General features: G+C 38.4%; 1 protein-coding gene across 13 annotated transcripts in view; it reads right to left on the reverse strand.

The window, feature by feature from the left end:
- The window catches only part of ARPP21 (cAMP regulated phosphoprotein 21), a 146,144-nt gene that overhangs the window by 81,942 nt on the left and 47,973 nt on the right, over window positions 1–16,229 (reverse strand). For 12 of the 13 annotated variants that reach the window (XR_010883446.1, XR_010883445.1, XM_067291300.1 and 9 more), the window contains exons 8-9: window positions 15,987–16,046; window positions 14,927–15,067 (exon numbers count right to left, since the gene is read on the reverse strand). Coding sequence is in view for 11 of the 13 variants with exons in the window: in XM_067291300.1 (XP_067147401.1) it covers window positions 14,927–15,067; window positions 15,987–16,046 (201 nt within the window). In the remaining 2 variants the exon portion in view is untranslated. The remainder of the gene's footprint in view (window positions 1–14,926; window positions 15,068–15,986; window positions 16,047–16,229) is intronic. The other variant, XM_067291304.1, reaches the window with a different exon arrangement.

The following is a 16,229-nucleotide window of genomic DNA, read 5'->3' on the forward strand; positions in this document are numbered from 1 at the left end:
GGTCAGAAAAGAAGAATCCCTCAAATATTCCGCTTTAAAATGAGTGATTGAAGAATGTTACTTTTCTGTTTTTTTAACTGTTTCTTAAAGCACAAACAAAGCTTCTGCAATTGCACTATCAGTGTAAAATTTACTGTTGTAAGCTATCTACTAAACATCTAATAAACTGTATACTTAGCATAATAAATGACTGGGATCTACTTTGAAATGGAGAGAAGAAGAAAAAAAATAGAGAAAAAAGGCTTGAAAAGAAATGTGGGAAATGTTCTGTTCAACAACTAAAATAACAAGACGTTTTTCATACTTCATAGCATTATTTTTTTAAACCAAATTTTCACTTCATTTACTATTTACAAAACATTTCCACCTGTCAGAAGATAATCTGAGAAGTAGTGACTCAGTAGTGCGTTTATTAATAAAAATAACCTACGAGCCAAACAGGTGATTAATCCCCAGCTGTGACAAGCAGTTGTGTTTGGGCAGAGCGATGCTGCGTATGTGCAGGGCCCCTGGGAGCCCAGTGGTGCCGGGTGCGTCGGGGGAGAGCCGTCCCTTGCAGTTGTCCTGGGGTCCTGCTTACACGTTAGGTGGGGAACACCACAGCTAGCTCAGTTTATAAGGCTGGAAAGCCTGAGGGAAGACTTTCAAGTGAGAAATAGGATACCGCAGCAACAAATATCTTAAGGCAAGCCAATCTGCAGGCCTCTGTCACTAAGTGCTCAAATGTTCAAATTCGGAAAAGGACACACAGTTGAAAGAAATGTAAAGTAGGGTCTACTTTAAAGAAGGTATTTCAGAGGTATTTGCATATAGCTTTTTGGCAGTGCTGTTTACTGCAAATTTTCTTGCAAAAATGTAATATTGGTTTTAAACTTTATTTGCTATTTGTATCCTACTATCAGTGGAAGCAAATTCTCTAATCATTTTGGGCAGAGAAGAGGTTGACTCTGTAAAGACTTGTGTCTGGTTCTCCAAAGGAAATCAGCGCAAATTCTACATTCAAAGTTTGTAAAGTCCCTTAATAATTGTATGATGCATTTGCTAGACAGAAGTGAAGCCACTGTATTTATTCTGGGGAATCTGTTGCATTAGTTTATGAATTTTCAGATGAATCAACTGCTTGAAAAGTGGAAGATAAATATGTAATTTGGAGTAAGATGCAGTATACTGTTAATATACCAATATAACACAGTATATAATTACAGAAATGCAGCAGATGCAGTGAATTCATCTTATGTGGGCCCTAAATTGACAACATTGGTTGCCAAATTTACACCTTCACACCCAACCACACCTCAGTTTAATTGTAAGGGGTGAAAATGGGATTTGCATGGACTTTGTGAGGCGACACTGACTATTTCTAAAGACCTTACTGGTAGCTTGTATACCCTAACTGGCAACTATTAGGTTCCATGTAGGGATCTTCGGGGGAAAAAAAGAAGAACAAAACAACTTATAAAATCTATCCCGTCTACGTGCTAACTAAGGTGTGCTAGAAAACACACACACGAATATATGCTTGCAAAGAGTGCTGACAACCTCTCTAACATTCAGTATTTCATTTGGCTCCCATATCTGGAATCACTAAATCACATGAGAACCTCAATATCCACTACTCCAAAAAGCTAAGGAGGAAATACTAATTTCCTTTAAGTCAATGGGATTTTTGCAATTTGGGGATTTTACTGAGAAAGCTTGAAAGTGTGACCTAATTATACCTCAGAAACAACATAAAGAAAAAAATCCCAATGGCTTTTTTTTTTTTTTTTTTTTTTTAATACAGCCTTTTGATCATCCAAATCTTCATTGCTTGACAGTACTGGAGGAAGTGAAGCATCTATGCCCTGAAATGCAACTTCACAAAAACACAGGACCATTTCTTACTCAATACTATTCTTGTTACTTTTCTCTTCTGCTATACCACTTGACAAATTGTATCTAATGTACAAACAACACAGACATTACAGTATAACACAGAAAGAATATGGATCCTATGTTAGCTTGCTTCCTTACATTTGTATATTGTATTTTATATTCATGTTGCATATGTACACTATATTTAATGCTATACACTATATTTGACAGTATAGTGGTGTCACAAGGAACACAAGTCTATATCCATGGAAGTTTTTATTATGTTATACATGCATCTGTCTAACAGAGGAAGAGTTAGTCCTGCTGTGTGAGAGGAGAAAGGAATAATCTCTCAAAATCTTATCTAACCTTCTCTCCATATTTCTATGACTGGGAAAAATATGACACTATAGAACATTTACATACTTCCTTTTCTTCCTAACTGCCCTCTATGCTTTTTCTTTTGCCTATTTCTCCTTCAAAATCTTCACTGAAAATTAATGCTCCGAAGTGTAGCAGCTTATAAAAATCATGCTATATACATCTTTTTTGTTTGAAAGCCTTATACCTAAATGTTAGACTTACAGACATACTCTGAAATCATTGTTTGGTCATGCAAACATGCTATTTCTCCATTTTTTCCTATTCTCTTTCTACACTTCCTGTAAGACCACTGAGAAAAATGATACAGATTACTATCTTGGATACAACAGATCACAAACCAAGACAGTACCAGTTTAGAACGATACAGAACCATTTGTCAGAGCTTCCCAAATCCAGAGTAAGCAAGTCTTCTGGCTTGCCTTGTAAGTATGTATGGTGCCTTTCTGGCAGTTATGCGCAGCTCAAGACAAAAAGGGTACAGTGTCATATTGTCAGATCTTGGAGTTTTCCCACAGCGTGACCCAGTAGAGTGGTTGGGGCATGTAATTCTGCAGTGGCAGATGCAAACAAACTCTTCTTTAACAAGACAGAGATGTACTTTTTCTAAACAGGGAAATCATATGTTGGGATACCTATCAACTCATTTAATGTTTCCCGCAATTTTTCAGGTAGCTCAGTTAGATATTTGCCTTTCCAGCTACGTGCTTTGTAACACAGCACATTTCTTCCTTCCAAGTGACGCTCTCCTAAATCAACAGTTTTCACTACCGATGCCTTCTCCGCAGATGAGACAGCCTCTCTGCTCACCCAGCTGCCAGTGGCAGGGCCCAGCTGCTCAGGTAATGTTATCAGGGTGCCCATGGGAATTAACTGTAGCAGGTTCCCACCAGCACCCGAACCATTTGCAGGGCAGAGCTGTCCCGATTTCTCCAACTCTCGGCAGACCTCCGCAAAGCCTGCTCATGTTTCTCTCAAAACCTTGGGTAATCATTTACACCCCGTTGCCTTTCACAGCCAAACGAGGGAAAGGAAAGATTATGAAATAGCTTTTTGGTGAGTGATCAGCTTACTCGATTCCCAGAGGCCTTATGCAACAGGTATCTCCGTGTTTCCCCCCGAGTGCTTCCAGTTCAGGAGTGCTTCTGTGTGTTTCACCTCACTGCCAGATCCAGACTGCGGAGAGTGCTGAGGCAAAACCTCAGGGCAACGCTACTTCCCCATTTCTAGTGGATGTGCTCTTTCTCAATGGTCATTTCAACTCTTTCAGCTTCATTTTTGTGTGGGGATAACATTATACTGATCATTTTAAGATACGGGTCAAGTTTTTTATTTCTAAGCCTAGACTAATGCTGAGATATAACTTGGGAGCAGTTAAACACAGAGTCAGATATACAGTAACAGGTCTACAACAGAACAAGACCCCATCGCTACCTTTTTTAGATGATGTTTGTGTTTGATTTTTGTTCTTCAAGTTGGCTATTATCATTTTCCGTTCTCATTTAATAGTTACTTAAAATATGTCTGCAGTCCTTACTTAAGCAAAACCTTGAAAGACAATTTTCAAGATTCATTCCGTACAACAAAGCCTATATTTTGGAATGGGTATATCTGGAACAAGCACATAAGCACCTCTGCCTGTCAGAAGGAAAAAAAAAAAAAAAAGAAAGATTTTTGATAGCAACATCCAGTGTAAGAGCTTTCTACCATCAGTGTGATGGTTTCAAGGTGAACTACTTCCAGCTGCTTCAATAGTGTTCCTCTCAATTTATCCTAGTATGACAGTTTGTCCCTCAGGCTTACTTTTTACATGGGATTTTTAAAAAGAATTCCCCCATACTTACTTATTTAATGCTTTTGCTTCGGAGGGAACTGTAAGATAGTAATAAAAAAAAAAACAATCCCCCCCCCCAAACCTCTGTATGCATCTTAGCCAGGTATTCAATATTTAATCAATTACAGTTTAAAAAAATATTTTGTAAAGTGGTAACAGATATCAGGAAACATGAACTAAATAAGTTGCAGGGCATTTTCTTGCCCTGTGCTATGTTTAGAAACATATTCATGCATTTTCATAAACCTCTGTTTATACTGGGATAAAAAATGAAATAATGGAAAAAATGTGCACGCATTTGAAATAAGTTAATTAATTCTGAAATAATTGGCTAAGAAGCAGGAAACAGATACCACACCAAAAGGACAAATGAAAAAGGACAAGCGTGAGCTTTAAATGTTACATTTCTAAGGACTTTGTCATTGTATTAGCAAAGCACACAAGCAATCTGGAATTATCAGGGTTGACTTATATAGCACATAAATCTTTATTATGAGGCATGTGTTTCTGACAGCACCACAGTGCACAGGCTGCTGCAAGATCCCTTTCAAAAGAAGCAACAACCTCACCATGTGTAAAAAAGATGGCTATCAGTACAGTGCCTGATGTAGTAAAAAATCTCATAAGTGCTGTAGCACATATTATTTGCAAAAACAGCACAGGTAATAGTGAAGCAGCTGTCTGAAGGAATGGAAGGTTGGCAAGCAAGTTCACAAGTGGAGATTGCTGCAGTGTCCAAAAGTCTGAAAAAAATGAGCAGCTTTACATTTGCAATGTGATGTTCATTTAATGCACTTAAAAGGAAACAACAGGTTAATATTCCTCTCCTGAATAAATAGAGTAAAAGATAGGTAGGGTTATGGGGCTAAGAATGCACAAAAAAACCACCCTTGGGTACCTGCAGGATCATTGTCTGGCAAATGAAATACGTAACCGACAAAAATGTTCTTATGCAGGTATGAAATCAGGAGAGTAATGGGACAGTGAGAGCTGGGGAGAAGCGCTGCTGCAGACAGGATTCAGAGAAGTTGTGAAGATTTAGGGCACTGTTATGCAGGTGCTCTGATGGTTTAACTATCTTATCTTGTTATTTGCATTTGTCTTTAATTAAAGCAACTGCTCCGTCCGACATGATGCTGGCCTCTATTTTGAAGGCATGCTGCGACACAGTATGGTGCCCTTTCTTGCTTTGCTAGCTTGTGAATATCTGCTACATCTGCCTGCTGTGCTTTTTTTTTGGTTTTATGCTGGATGCCCTCATAGGGTGCTATTTTACAGCCACAGTAAAACTACATAAGCATTACTGTTTCCTTACTTTATATTTTGGGCCAAAACTATTATTTGTAGTGCAAATGACTTTTTTGATCATGAAAACATGGACATATTCTATGAATTAGCACATTCAGAAAAGGTGCAAGCAAATATCCTCATTGTCAAGGGGCTCCATCTAAATGATGTAAGGCAGAATTTCAGCCCTAGAAATTAAATTATTTGATTAAGTCCTCTCAGAATAACATTTCTAAGAAAAAAGGCCCAATAATTAGAACCTTCATATGTTTCGTGTGTTATGGGGATGAAGGATACTCAAATACAGTTTAAAAGAACTAGAGTGGGAATTTAAACACAGAAAATGGTTAAAGTACAGCTCAGTTACACTATCACAACTTAAAACCACTCAAGATGGCATTTCAAGCACCTGAAAGTAAAAGCCTCATTAACAGATTGCTGCTTTCATAGTATGAGTCACCAAGAATTTCAGTTACGATGGTAAGAGCACATTGGAAGCCATCAAAAAAATCAATCCTGTACAAGACAGTTCCATCAAGGTGCTGCCTTCTCTGTAGCACAGTAAAAAGCCAAATACCAAATGCTACATTCTTCCTGGTTAAAGACGACTTTTTAATCATTTTTCAGGCAAGAGTCTGAACTCTGAACAAGTTCCCAATTTGTTATTAAACAGCAAAGATATTAAAACTGACAAGTTATTCTGACAGGCATTCTCCCTCTGAAAAGATCAGTGATCAGATACATCTGACAAGACCGAAAGTAACAGAACTGGTAACACTACTCAGAAGTAGTGTCGTTCCCCCCTCGGAGAGTGTGAGGTTTATTCTGGCACTGTCTCCCACTCCTCAGAGCAGGCCCTTCAATTAATTTTCACTTATAAAAAAACTCTCTTCCCTACAAAGTTTTCTGTTCTAGTACCCTAGCAGCATGACTTCAGCGGGGTTGGCACCAGCAGCATTTCCAATTACGAAAATGATGGAGAACCTGATGTCTGCAGGACAGACAGAGACAGCGTACACTGAATCTACTCAGTGCCAAGTTATTCTCTACTAGGGCCAAGCAGAGGGCCAGATCCTGCAGTCTCTCCGAGTACGTGGTGTTCAAGCAATCTAATTATTGTTTAACGTATCATAGCACAACCCATGAGCCTCACAGGCCTTCCTAAAGCACAAATCCCGGAAAGTCATCCTGTTTTAATCTACAGATGCAACAACACGGCACATTTTGACTCCCTGAGAGTTTGCCTCAGTAAAGACCTCAACATTTCAGCCAGTATTTTTGGGCCAGAATATTGCAACCCTGCTCTGAACTTATGCGAGACCTTAGCAGGCCACAGGCAAACTGAAATATGATCTTCTGCTACACGGGGCTGCATTGCAAACCCTTCTATCCATTTTAAGGGCTTCAAAATGCTCTGCTGTCCTGTGATCGAACTAAGATTATTTCTGTACCTGTGGGACTTGCTGCTCCAGCTCCCACTCCCCTGGATTGTATTTAGTTCTTAATAGTCAAGATTTCTATCTAGGCTGAACATTTTGCACAGCATCAATTTATTTCCAGCTAATAGAGGCTCATAAGTGGTAGCATAGTTTATTATAGAATTCATTAATATTTGATTTTAAGGATGTAGCAAACTCTGTAAGTAGCTGAAAATTAGGATGTTGCATAACTGCAGAGGTCTATTTAAAATTACATTTTCACATCTAACAAGCTCAAAAATTAAAAAGAAAGAAGGAAAAAGGAAATTAAGCCAAGATTTGAAGACTACCCATAAAGGCAACATAGTTCCCCAAAAGCTGACTGGCTAATGAAGAAACCATTAGCTCTCTTGAAATGCCCCATGCATACAAATTATTGCTCTGTCACATAATACATTCTTGTGCTTAATTCCACTTCAGGCCATGAATATTTTCCCCATCTCTGGCAGAAGGACTCAGGGATCAAAGTTACCCCATGAACAGTCACTGGCCTGAAGAAGAGAGCTGGCTGTTGATTAGTTTTCAGAAACAGCCTAAAAGCCTATCTTGGGAATAGGGAGCAGCAGCAATTGACTTTGCTTACAGGCAACATTCAAAGATTTCTCAATAATAATAATCGCAATACTGCTCTATTTCTAGTGATCATGTCATAGATATGGCCCACACAGATGGACTCTATTTCCTACATGAAACAAAAGGCAGGCAGCAGAAGTGTAAAAGGCGATTACTAAGAACAATTTGGATCACCTCAAAAATTCACTTGCTAGTATCACCACCTCATTTCTGAAAACTACACCCCAGATTTAAAGACATTATTTCATCTGCTACTGAAGTACAGTCACTTCTGACTAAAGCACTGACGCCATTTCAGATTTGCAGATCTGCCCCCAGTAATTTTAATAAACGTGACTAAACAGCAGTTTGATTAACAGGTACTTTCCTGATATGGTTTGGAAGAGCACATAAAACTGTTGGTTAAATAGTTATGAAAGGAAGAGCTTCCCTCAGTTGAATTATCTACTTGCTATTCCTTAGCATCGTTTTCCTGGATAATCTCCCACCACCCCACACAAGAGCAGGTGATCTTAACCTTCTGGTTACACTATTAGAGTGGTGTGATTGCAAAGACTAAAAGGAAAAAAAAAACATAAATGTCCCCTGATTAATGCTTAACTAATACTTCATTACAATATAAGACAGCTGTAAAGTACTTGCCCACCTTAATTATAAACAATTTAGTTTTGATAAATTACATTAGACTAAAATTTAATAATGGAACTATTAGAACTGGTTCATTAACCCTAACATCTCATTTACAGAGTACATCATTTCCATGGGTCCAGTACACGGCTTCCACTGATTGGAGTAAGAATGAAGCCAGCATTTAAGGGTCAATAAGAGCAAAGCCAGTAATTAAAAGGGTCAACTTTAGCACTACCTCAGATATGCTAAGCACTTTTTTCTTTTATAGCTTTCAAATAAAACAGGCACATGATTAAACGAGAGAATGCCTGCTGAGAACAAAAGGCTGTATCAAATATCATTATGCTAAAGAAAGTTGTTCCAAAAAAAAAAAAAAAAAGATTGGCAGGGGGAGGTAAATCTTTTCTAGATGAGCATCAATGTGCACAACACCCGATAAGGTATTTAGCAAAATACTGGCAACTTCATGCCTGAAACAAATGCCTGTAGCATAATATTAATATACTGCTAAAACCCATAACAGTTAGCAATGTAAGTAAGTATTCCTTGAATTACTTCTCCTATCACCATGCGACTGGATAAAACAAAGGCACTTCTCCCACTTCAGCCCGTGACAAAAACCGGAGGCATTTCAGTGCACAGGAGGTTCAGGGCACTACTGGAGGCAGACATTTCCTGAATCTCAAAGTGAAATCTGCAATTGCCCTTAATGCAGCATTTCCCAGGAAGTTCCCCGTTTGCTCTCGGCTGTGAAAGCCTCCCCCTGCCCCGGAGCTTCACTGCCCGCCTCAGCGCTGCAGCTCCCAGCCTGCGGAAGCAGGGAAGACTTGCAATACCCTAAAGGCTGAAGTATAAGCATCACCACAATGAGTACCAGCACACTGAGCTCTTGCATCCTACAGGATTATTATTACACTGAGAAAGTTTTTTCTTAATCACTTTCCTAATTTCATCCCGAGATTATTTTTTGTTTGGAAAATGTTGAAGAAATAAATCTATGAAAACCAGTGTAACCTATTTGTTACTTCAAAGCTACATATGTTTATGTAACTTATGCAGCTACATAGTTAATCTCATTTTTGTTGTTTTACTGATTTTCTTCCTGAATCCTTAGTTTCTTAATGTATTAGTGCATGTTAAACTGGAACAAAATGTCTCAGTCAATTAGAATATTATTTCTCAGTTATACAGTTTTTCCATTTTAATTGCATGTATCTACTACATGCCCTTATATTTCTCTGTACATTGGTAACACCTGACACTGGTGTTCTGATTGAGCAACAGCAATTATAAACGAAAGGGAAAGCATATATATACACCTGGTTTTTGCTTATTTCTTAGTAATCATGGAGCAATTGTGCGGTAGTGAGCACAGGAAAGAAGTAACTTTGCAATAGGAAACAGAGAAATAGAACCAACTTCATAGCTCCTTGAAGAGAAGGCAAACCTCACAGAAAAAAATAAAAACAGAAATAATGGAATTCACATATATGTTTTCCTGTATCATGTGTTTCATAACACTGGGTCTACTCTCATGAGATCGTTAGTCTGTGCAAGTGTATGAAGATCAAGGAGACCATAAGGTCTTTAAATGCAGATGCAACATAATACAGCAAGCCATTTCCCAGATAATTACACTGTATTCCAATGGAAAACAAAACAAAACAAAACTGTGGGCCTTAAACTCTCTGGCAAGCTTTGAATTGCTTTGACTTGAGTCCTTACAATAAACAAGATACACACATTCAAGTTCAAAGTTGTAATTACTACCATATACCTGACTAAAAAAGACTGTTACCAATTGTGTGTGGAAAATGTCCTGTCTTTCCCGTCGGCAAACAACTGCTTAAAGAAATAAAAGTCATTTAGACTGAGCGCTCAAGACTACCTTGTTCAGTCAAGGGGAATGGCATACTTTTCTGCATGCTCCAGAGGCCCTAATTTTTGGCATCCCAAGGAGTCTGCTTGGCACATCAGTCTAGGGAAAAAAAAATCTTTTGGAAATTATTCCTTACTGAAATTGCCAATGTTCAGTAAATGCCATTTTATTGACATGTCTATAGGTTCCTGTACTAAAGTCAAGGTTCTTGTTGTAAAATGGGGAAATTAGCCCAGCGCACCTCGGGTAGCACAGGTGCTATCTACAAAACAATCACTTTTTAATACAGCATATACACAAAGTAGCCTGATGAGAACTTTTCTTCTGTGTTTGTGATTCAAATCACTCTTATACAGAGGAGACAATAAAACAGAATATACTATCTTACTTTTTTAGTTATGACATATATAGTGCATATTGTACAGTATGTCTCCTTCTGCTGATACAGTTCAACCCTAGACCCCCTGTAATACGCAAAACATCTTACTGTTGCCCAAAGCTTTGGATCATCTCAAAGGCACAGGAAAACCTTCTAATTGGGCCAATATTATATAAGCATTTTTGTAGTAATAGAGTAAGATAGAAGAGAACCAAATGTTACAAGGACTATAATTAATGATGCTCTTAAAAAAAAAAAAAAACAGAGTCATAACTGAAGAGGTGAGTAGTGGTATAAAATTCATAGCAAATGTGTTACACCTCAGAATGAATGAAAATAGCTAAATACAACATTTACATATCATAAACATTTCACCTTCTCAATTTCGATTAACCCTGCCACTCATGTTTATATAAAAATATATGTGAACGCAAGTGTGGGCTGTGGTAAAGACATACTTGGCACATGTTCGATGATCCCAACCAAATGAAAACCCTGTTCATTTATCAAACACTTCAACATACTTCCTCTGCATTTCTCCACGTATCTACAGATAATCAGCTGCATGAACCTGACTGAACTGATATGTATAAAAATATGAACAAATGCTGAAAGATGCTCTGAAATGCTTCTAGTGTTTTTTTCTAAAAGTTATAAGGCATATATGGAATAAAAGGGGACACATCCAAGTTTTTTTTGGCTTTAATTTGGAATGGCTCATCTAAAATATTGCCTCTGTTCCAAACTTCTGTTCATATCATATTTCACTGACTTAAATTCCCTATACATTTTCATGTATCTTTAGATACACTTTAGAGAGATGACAGGCAGACATAGATGACAGACAAATATACATACAATGGCAACACAAGAGCAATTTCATACTGAACAAAGTAGATGTCCCATTTTAAGTAGAATTCTGAGCTCTTGTAATTCAAAAAAAAAAAAGGTATGAGATCAGGAAAAATGATATTTCTTTTGGGAAATTGTTATTTTTTTAAAAAACACTCTTAATTTAAAATATCATATTGAAAGATAAAGTATTTTTAAAATCCACTATTCCTTAATGAAAACCAGAGTACACGCTTATCTTTATGAAGGTTGACATAACATTCAACTATTTGAGGACATCTTTCTGTGCTTTAGTATTCCATTTCATAAAAAAGGTTCATAAACAGTACAAGTTATTCTTATTACAACAACAACAAAACCCACCTTAGTTTAAGCTCCTCGTTATAAATAGTGTTCAGATTGCAAAATGGTCATTATAGTCTGGCTGCATTTTTAAGAGACGCTTCAGAGCGGTCACTAAAGCTCCAGGATTACAATCCCAGAGAAAATCAAGTCCTGATGCATTTTTACCATCATTTTCCTCTCTCCATAAAACTGCACAGTTGACTACACAAAAACCACAGCCCTCCTTCCAACCACAATTTCTCCAATAAGCACTTTCTCAATTTCCAGACCCCTAAGCAGGTACTTTCAGAGGCATGGGTACATAAAAGTGGACATATGTTGCCCTTGAGGTGGCCAGTTGATGAAAGAAATTAAATGCCCCTGTCTACTCCATTCATATCCCTGTCCTCAGTTTGACAGACCCTACTTTGTGCTGCAGCACCTCTAAGATCGCGTTGTTACCAGCTTCTCCCAACCAGTCCATCCATCTCAAAGCCATTAACTCTTCTGACATTTGTGCCCCCAAGCACCTGCAGGCAGTCAGAATAAGAGGTCTCTGCTGAACAGAATATATTCACCTCATTGCCTGGAGGGAGGAAACAACTCATTGCCTGCAGGTGTGAGCCAAGAAGTGACACAAACCCTTGCTCAACCAGAGAAATAAGCCACACAGCGCTTATTTAAGCCCACACAGTGACTCTGCAGAGTCATATGCTCTTCCCAAACATGTGTGCGTGCACACATGCACACACACACAGAAAAGTCACAGGCAATGCATAATTTATAAATACTTCAAGAACTCAAGCAAATGTTCTTCCCTCTCCAGAACATGCAGCTAAAGTACTTTGGAAACCTTATGCGATAAGGAGATCATATATTGTCAGAACACAAACTTTCTTCAGAGTAGCTGTCTCTGGGGCCCTCCATACACTTGCATAAAACAATCAAGACTCAGGCTTATAGTACAGTATAACCATGTTGAACAGTCACTGTCCCGATCTCCGGTACTCTGGACACTTTCCAAGTAGTAATTAATAGAGTCAACACATTGCCTGTATTTGGTGTTGATTCTGAACTGCATAAAATTGTTTCCTCTGAGACTACTGAAATGCAGAACACATGAAATCACACTGGACTCTCTCAGATGTGGATCTTATGCAGTATTTGCTGTGGATAATAAATTCTCATCAACCCTCATTCATGCTGGATAATAACCTCTATTTTCTGTCAGAGCTTAGGACATTTAGAAAAAAAGCCATCTCCTTCAATTATGAAAAAAGAGCTACTTCTACAAAGCTTTATTTTAGCACAGTATCAAATTTTGCAAATAACATACTGGAGCACCATGATGCAATGCTACCTCCATATGATTTGGTTATCTACCATTAAATCACTGCAGAAGAGAAAAAATTGCAGTTTATACGGTACATAAAAAATGGCTTCACTCAGTAAATTGAAGGCAAAAGCTCTATATTTATTTCCGGAACATCTGCACATGAATGGTGTCAGAACAAATTTGTCTAGCTGCATGCCTCACCTCCAGCTTGCATGACCACCTCCAAAGCCAAAAGGGTCATTCAGTCTGTCCTACTCCTGCAGTGTGCTGTCCGCTGAGCTTGCCCACAGAGATGCCACTCAGTGCCTGGTAAACCAACCCACTTTCTCATTCCCACCATGCAAGAAGCCACAGCTTCACCAGAGCACTCGGACAAGCTTTTGACTGTTGAAGGGGAATTCAATGTCCCCTGAAAGGGCTGCAAGCATTTCCAAGAGGAGTTTCAATGCTACCATCTATGAGATGTACAGCAACACACAGCAAGATGTTAACAGATATTACTGCGATATTATCACGTTATCGAAGTTAACCAGGGGAATGCAATGCTGTGAGGAAAGATCTGTAACAGTTTTTGCACTAGGGAGGTGACACAGAGGTGAAGGGAAAGGGACAAACGTAAGGAGAGAGGAATAGCTAAAACACATTAAAATATAGCTAACTGTGTTTTGTTCAAGAGGAGACTACAAATTGTTCCCATTTCAGCTCAGAAGTGAACACCGGTTTGCTGCATACCCAGCTTTCTTTCTCTTATGTATATCCAAAGCCCTTGTACAGCGGCAGGTATCATCAGATCCTGAGGCTAAACCTTGGCATCTTGATTTTTAGTTTTACTAAGCTACTGCAATTCTCTTGACTTCTGAAAATCAGACCATTAGAGCATGCTTTATTCAAACCTTTAAAAGCATTGACGTTTTTAAGTGTTGCTTTACAGATGCTTGCATATTTCAGGGATAGGCTATGAAAAGGATCTAAAAACATTTGTCTGTGCTCTTAAATTCGCTTCACATTCATGGAAAATTTTTAGGGCTCAGAAATAACAAATACCACTGTGTTAGGGTAGAGGCACTACTTGATTCTGCCAGACCAAAACCTGAGCCTTTTGCAATAGGAGCTAATAGCATTTAGAAAAAAATTACTCTCTGCAACTGAGTCTAAGTAAATCACCTTAATTACTAGATATGTAAAAGCAATTGATGCTTTTATTTCTCCTACTAATTAAATACAGGAAGTACACAATTTCCAAATGGGGGTTTCCTGTTCCAGTACCAGATACCAAAACTTCATTACCCGGTTATAATTACTTCCTCCTCATTATGTAGTTTATAGGTAAAGAGGGAGATGAGGCTATGGTTCCACGACTATTAATACATAAGCGGCACTTGGCAGAACAAGTTTGATGCTAATTAGACCCGGGCGCATGACTGCGTCTTTGCTGAATCAGCCAAGGCGCTTCATACGGAGCTTCTGCTAGCTTTACACACGCTCATGGAGGAGAGCATAAAGCACGCCAGCATGAATTTAACCTGCCAGAAATTTTTCAATTCATTTGAACCATCTGAAGGAATTTATACCCCATAAGAACTCTGTGGTCATACTGAAAGATCTGTGAAGAAAATAAACTAGAACCAGAAGAGGAGGGGAAAAAAGGGAATCAATGGTGTCAAGTGGTGGCAGGGGTCCAAATGCTAAATGACCAGGTTGGATAGAAAACGAATCTGAAAGGAAAGAGGGCCAATTAGAGGGAAGAGGCTATCTTCACAATATGTTTGGGTTATTTAGGAATATACCTATTTCGAATCAGGTGACGTGTAAAGCAATGAATTCATTTCTATAGCAAAAGTGGTGGCCCTAAGCAGCCAGGGAAAGTAATGTTCCGAGACATTATATAGATTTCTTGCAAGGAACAAAGGGGGTTGATTTCTTCCTACATATCTTTAAATTCTCAGATACCTCACAGTGCTAGCTGCAGTGACATCCCTGCACTCCCCTCCTGCCCCCAAAAGCGATAAACAGCACTCACTCTTACCACAAAAAAATATATAAAAAATGCCAGACAGTCATGGTAGAAACCAGCTCTTGTGAAAGGGAACAAGGAAAACACAACAGGGTTGCTACTTACATTCTTGTATTGCTGGTCTTGTTGATAATAACAGATTTTCCAGTTTGATCCACATTGTGATCCATTCCAAAGTAAGCTGCCACTCTGTGCACTAACATCCTCTGATATGATGACATCTGAGGGAACTTTTTATAGTGATTACTAGAAAAAAGAAAACAAATCGCATTGATAATTACATTTCCCTCAGAGCTATAGTTAAATGACAATAGCAATACATTTTATAATTCAGTGGACAGTAATTTAACTGAAGTTTTCTACTTTATGCATTTAGACATAAATGTTTGCTACAGCAAGGCAGGCAATAGAAAGCAATTAGATTCACAGTTTATTATAAACACACTTCCATGCACTACATTTGGACAAACAAAGCTCATGCTACATTGTATCAACTGGGTATTTCATATACCGGGAAGAACTCGCCCACCCACTGCCACACTCTGTACAAACAGTAGTGTAGATTTGCTGAGACACTGATGACTCCTTTCTGCCTTTCTCCCAAAGGTCAGATGCAGGGTGATGCTGGAGGGATCTAGTTTGGCAAATACTCTTTTTTTCTCTCTTACTGACAAAATGTTTATTTCCCGTCAGTATTCTTTCTTCCTCTCCTCCTACTCTGACTCTATTTTTTAAACCTGTAGAAACATTTTATTAAAAAGAGTATACAGTAGCAAAGACCACTTCCACCAAAGCTCAATTTTAGTTTTCAACACATTGCAATAATACAGCAAACAGGCAAAACTCCATGATAGCACATTTGACTGTGCATCTCTACTTAGAGATGACTGAGTTGCATCATCTACAGTGAAAGCTTTACTAACATTTTTGGGCCTCACTAGAGCCAGTGGAAGCCACTGAAAAATTATGACATAACACAATGCAAAGGTTTCTTTTACATCTACTGTATTTTAAGCAGTACCAGCATGTGTCAGGAAATAAAAGCCTGATCTTGCAATGTGCTAGTAACAGCATTCACTAGCACTGTGGCTGACATGAGCACCTCCCTCACACAGCTTGCATTCCAAAACACACACGACTTAACCAAGCGTGGAACTCAACTTACTTGTTGTCACTAATAAAATCAATAATTTCCTGTTCCATTTTCAAGAGTATCATTCTGTCCCTGTCAAAAAGAAATGCAAGCATTTGTAGCAACTACCAACAGCCATTTTAGACTAAAAAAAAAAAGTATCAATATTTGTAAGACAAATTTACTAATGTTGTCAGACATCTTGATTCAAAATGAGATGTGCTTTACATTGGCACATCTGGAGAAGACTCCAGTCTGCTCTTCTGTGCTTTCACT

The sequence above is a fragment of the Apteryx mantelli genome, chromosome 2 (assembly GCF_036417845.1).
Source record: "Apteryx mantelli isolate bAptMan1 chromosome 2, bAptMan1.hap1, whole genome shotgun sequence".
NCBI classification, from domain to species: domain Eukaryota; kingdom Metazoa; phylum Chordata; class Aves; order Apterygiformes; family Apterygidae; genus Apteryx; species Apteryx mantelli.